The sequence below is a fragment of the Musca domestica genome, unplaced genomic scaffold, assembly GCF_030504385.1.
Source record: "Musca domestica strain aabys unplaced genomic scaffold, Musca_domestica.polishedcontigs.V.1.1 27, whole genome shotgun sequence".
Taxonomy (NCBI): Eukaryota; Metazoa; Arthropoda; class Insecta; order Diptera; family Muscidae; genus Musca; species Musca domestica.
The window spans coordinates 3614505-3617703 of record NW_026712286.1 but is presented as its reverse complement, the minus strand read 5'-3'; the positions used below and the strand labels follow the sequence as shown (position 1 = coordinate 3617703).

Sequence of the window (3199 nt, the reverse complement as noted above, 5' to 3'; positions counted from 1 at the left end):
TAGTATTTTGGCGTTGCAAAATGGTCAGGCTTAATCCCTTTATTGTTGTTTTTATAAAAAAACGTATTTTTATTAGTGGAGAACGAAAAGTGTTGTTTTGGAAAAAATATTTGGAATGGAATATAGCAGAAAGAGCAAATCTGAGTTCTGGCTAAAATCACTTCCCCTTATTGTTTCAAAATACAATTCTTGGTACGTCGCTGATTTTGGTTACAGCAAAATATGGACCTATTTGGTAAATAATTCAATGCGGGTTCCATAAGTGTCTATCAAGCCAATTTTTTTTAACAATTCAATGGCCTTTTAAGGGTCTCTCTTAAAATTGAACCTGGTATAAAAGCTCGTCTCGAAAGAGAAATCAAACACATAAATAAAAAATTATAGTTTGGAGAAAAAGTAGCCGATATGCTCTCAATGCATATTTCTCCACATATTTTCATTATTCTCCTAAGTAGGGTTAAATAATATTTTACCTTAAAATCAAATTTTTATTAAAGCAAACTTCTCTTATCCTTCAATTCCAGGTAAAGGACCACCCACTGAATTCCAACAGCAAACAAACGTGTCTCTCTATTTGAAGAAAAAAGTCAAATTCATAATCCCGATAACATGCCTCAATCCAATGAAAAGAAATCATTTCAAAGAGGGATATGTATGAACATCTAGTGTCTTTGTGAGCAGACACAAAATCCATATCAACTTTTCATTTCATTTCACCGGTTTGAAGTCACTCACAGAGAATGATGGCAACAAAAACAAAAACCAAAGACAGGAAACATGTTTACAATCAACAATTATCGTTTACAAAGAGACGAAGCTGCACACCGAAGAGATGGTGCTCTTCGAGATGCGAGAGAAGAGGCTGGTGGTGTCTCATCGTTGCCGTAAACTTATTAAGTTGTTGTTCCTGGTCTCTGGCAATACAACCAACAATGGCAGAGATGGAAATGCATGTGGTAGATGGCGGAGAGGGAGAGCCTCTTGGTAGTACACACCAAGGATCTAACACCAAAAGTTTCATCATGAAATCTACAGGAAACACTACCGGTGTGGTGGCGGCAACAAAAGGCCATATTGCAGTTGCTCAAAGTATTGTTGGTGATTTGGAGATTCCCGGTACTACTAGGGACGTTAGGGGCGGTAGTAATGAAAGTATAAATAATAACTTTGGTCGTTTACATAAACAGCACAACAAAGAGGCAAAAGTTTCATTAAAGTTCTCAACGTCAGCAATAGAGGAGGATGTGGCGGCAACAGAACCACAACGGAATGGCATTGCCACAATGGAAATGAATGAAATGAAAGGCTACACCAACACCACCGCCACCACAACCATGGACACAGCCACCACAATTAGTAGCGGCACCACCACAACGCTGCCCTGGGATTTAAATCATACCCTCGGTCTGACTGAGAATGCCTTTCACCAGGAATGCATGGAGAATCGCAATTCCCTGGCCCATGTCTTCACCGTGGCCCTGTATTCGGTGGTGTGTGTGGTGGGCCTGTTCGGCAACACTCTGGTGATCTGGGTGGTATTTCGCTTCTCCAAAATGCAGACAGTCACAAATATTTATATTCTCAATCTGGCGATAGCCGATGAGTGCTTCCTCATTGGCATACCATTCCTGTTGTACACCATGCGTATTTGCAGCTGGAAGTTTGGCGAGTACATGTGCAAGGCCTACATGGTGAGCACATCGATAACCCAATTTACTTCGTCCATATTTTTGCTAATAATGGCAGCGGACCGGTATCTGGCGGTGTGTCATCCGATTGAATCGCCCCGCTATCGTACGCTGCGTATCGCCAAGCTCGTCTCAATGATTGCCTGGATTACATCGGCCATACTGATGATGCCGGTGATATTGTTTGCCAGCACAATACGGCAGGAGGATGGCATCAACTATTCATGCAACATTGACTGGCCGGAGGTGTACAAGAAACACTCGGGAACCACCTTCATCCTCTACACATTCCTGTTGGGCTTTGCCACCCCGCTGTGTTTTATTTTGGTCTTCTATTATTTGGTGATTAAGAAATTGCGTAGCGTCCAGCAGAAGCATAAATCGAAGGAGAAGAAGCGTTCCCATCGCAAGGTCACACGTCTGGTGTTGACTGTCATAACGGTGTACATATTCTGCTGGCTGCCCCACTGGGTGTCCCAGGTATCGTTGATTAACTCTTTTGTGGGTCAGCGAGAATTGACACGGGTGGAAATACTGCTCTTCCTGCTCTTTGGCTGTCTGGCCTACTCGAACTCGGCCATGAATCCCATACTCTATGCCTTTCTAAGTGACAATTTCCGCAAATCATTTACCAAGGCTTTCAGCTGTATGACCAGCCACGAGGTGGAGGCCCAGTTAATTAACGAAAATAGTGTGGTGACCCACAAACGGACGGGTAGCGGTGCCAAGCAACGCAAGGGCTCGAGACGGGTGTCGGTGCCCAAGACGGGACCATCACCACAACAAAATAATTGTTTTCTGGCACCCACGATTGTGCATAACAGTGGTGGCGGTTCGTCATCGGGTACATCAGGAACATCCGCCTCGACGGCAACCACGGCAACTGATAAATCATCATCGAATAGTCAACAGCAACCGAGAAAGGAAATTAATGGTGGTGTCATTTGTACCACAACAAAGGATGGTGAAAAAATCACATTGGTAGTAAATCAAGATGGGGAGGGGGAGGAGAGGGTCGGTGTGGCGGAAGATCAAACGAATGTTTAGAGCTGAGGATGATAGAAGGATGGTAATTAATGGAAATCAACCTGAAATTATGCAACGAATATTCGAATGTTTCTGGTGTCGACCAGCTGTTTCTTACAGTTCTTGCCTAAAAGTATGCTGTAAATTAGTTGTATTATTTATTTAATTAATTAAAGTGAATGAGAATTAAAGCTGTTGTATTTCGTAGTATTAAGCGATAGATTTAAGATTAAATTATGTAAAGAAAAATTAAGGAATTTCAAAGAATTTAAACGAAATTAAAAGAAATTAAGGCATTTATATCCAAAATTAAAAAAAAAAACGCCCAGAAAAGTCATAAGTGTTTACGGAAAGGGTCCATGAAAACCCAAGTTTTGTATAATAGCCAGCAAAAATACGGATTACAAATCAGGTTCCTGATCGATTTATTTTAAAAATGGGATACAACTCGATATAAAGCACAGATAACTTATTCATCCTTAGAA

General features: G+C 41.5%; 1 protein-coding gene across 1 annotated transcript; it reads left to right on the top strand.

Moving 5' to 3' along the window:
- Positions 1 to 588: 588 nt before the first annotated feature.
- Positions 589 to 2983, top strand: LOC101887217 (somatostatin receptor type 3). Its single transcript, XM_005179197.4, has one exon. The coding sequence runs from the start codon at positions 741 to 743 to the stop codon at positions 2733 to 2735; it is 1995 nt and encodes a 664-aa protein (XP_005179254.2). The 5' UTR covers positions 589 to 740; the 3' UTR covers positions 2736 to 2983.
- The last annotated feature ends 216 nt before the right edge of the window (positions 2984 to 3199 follow it).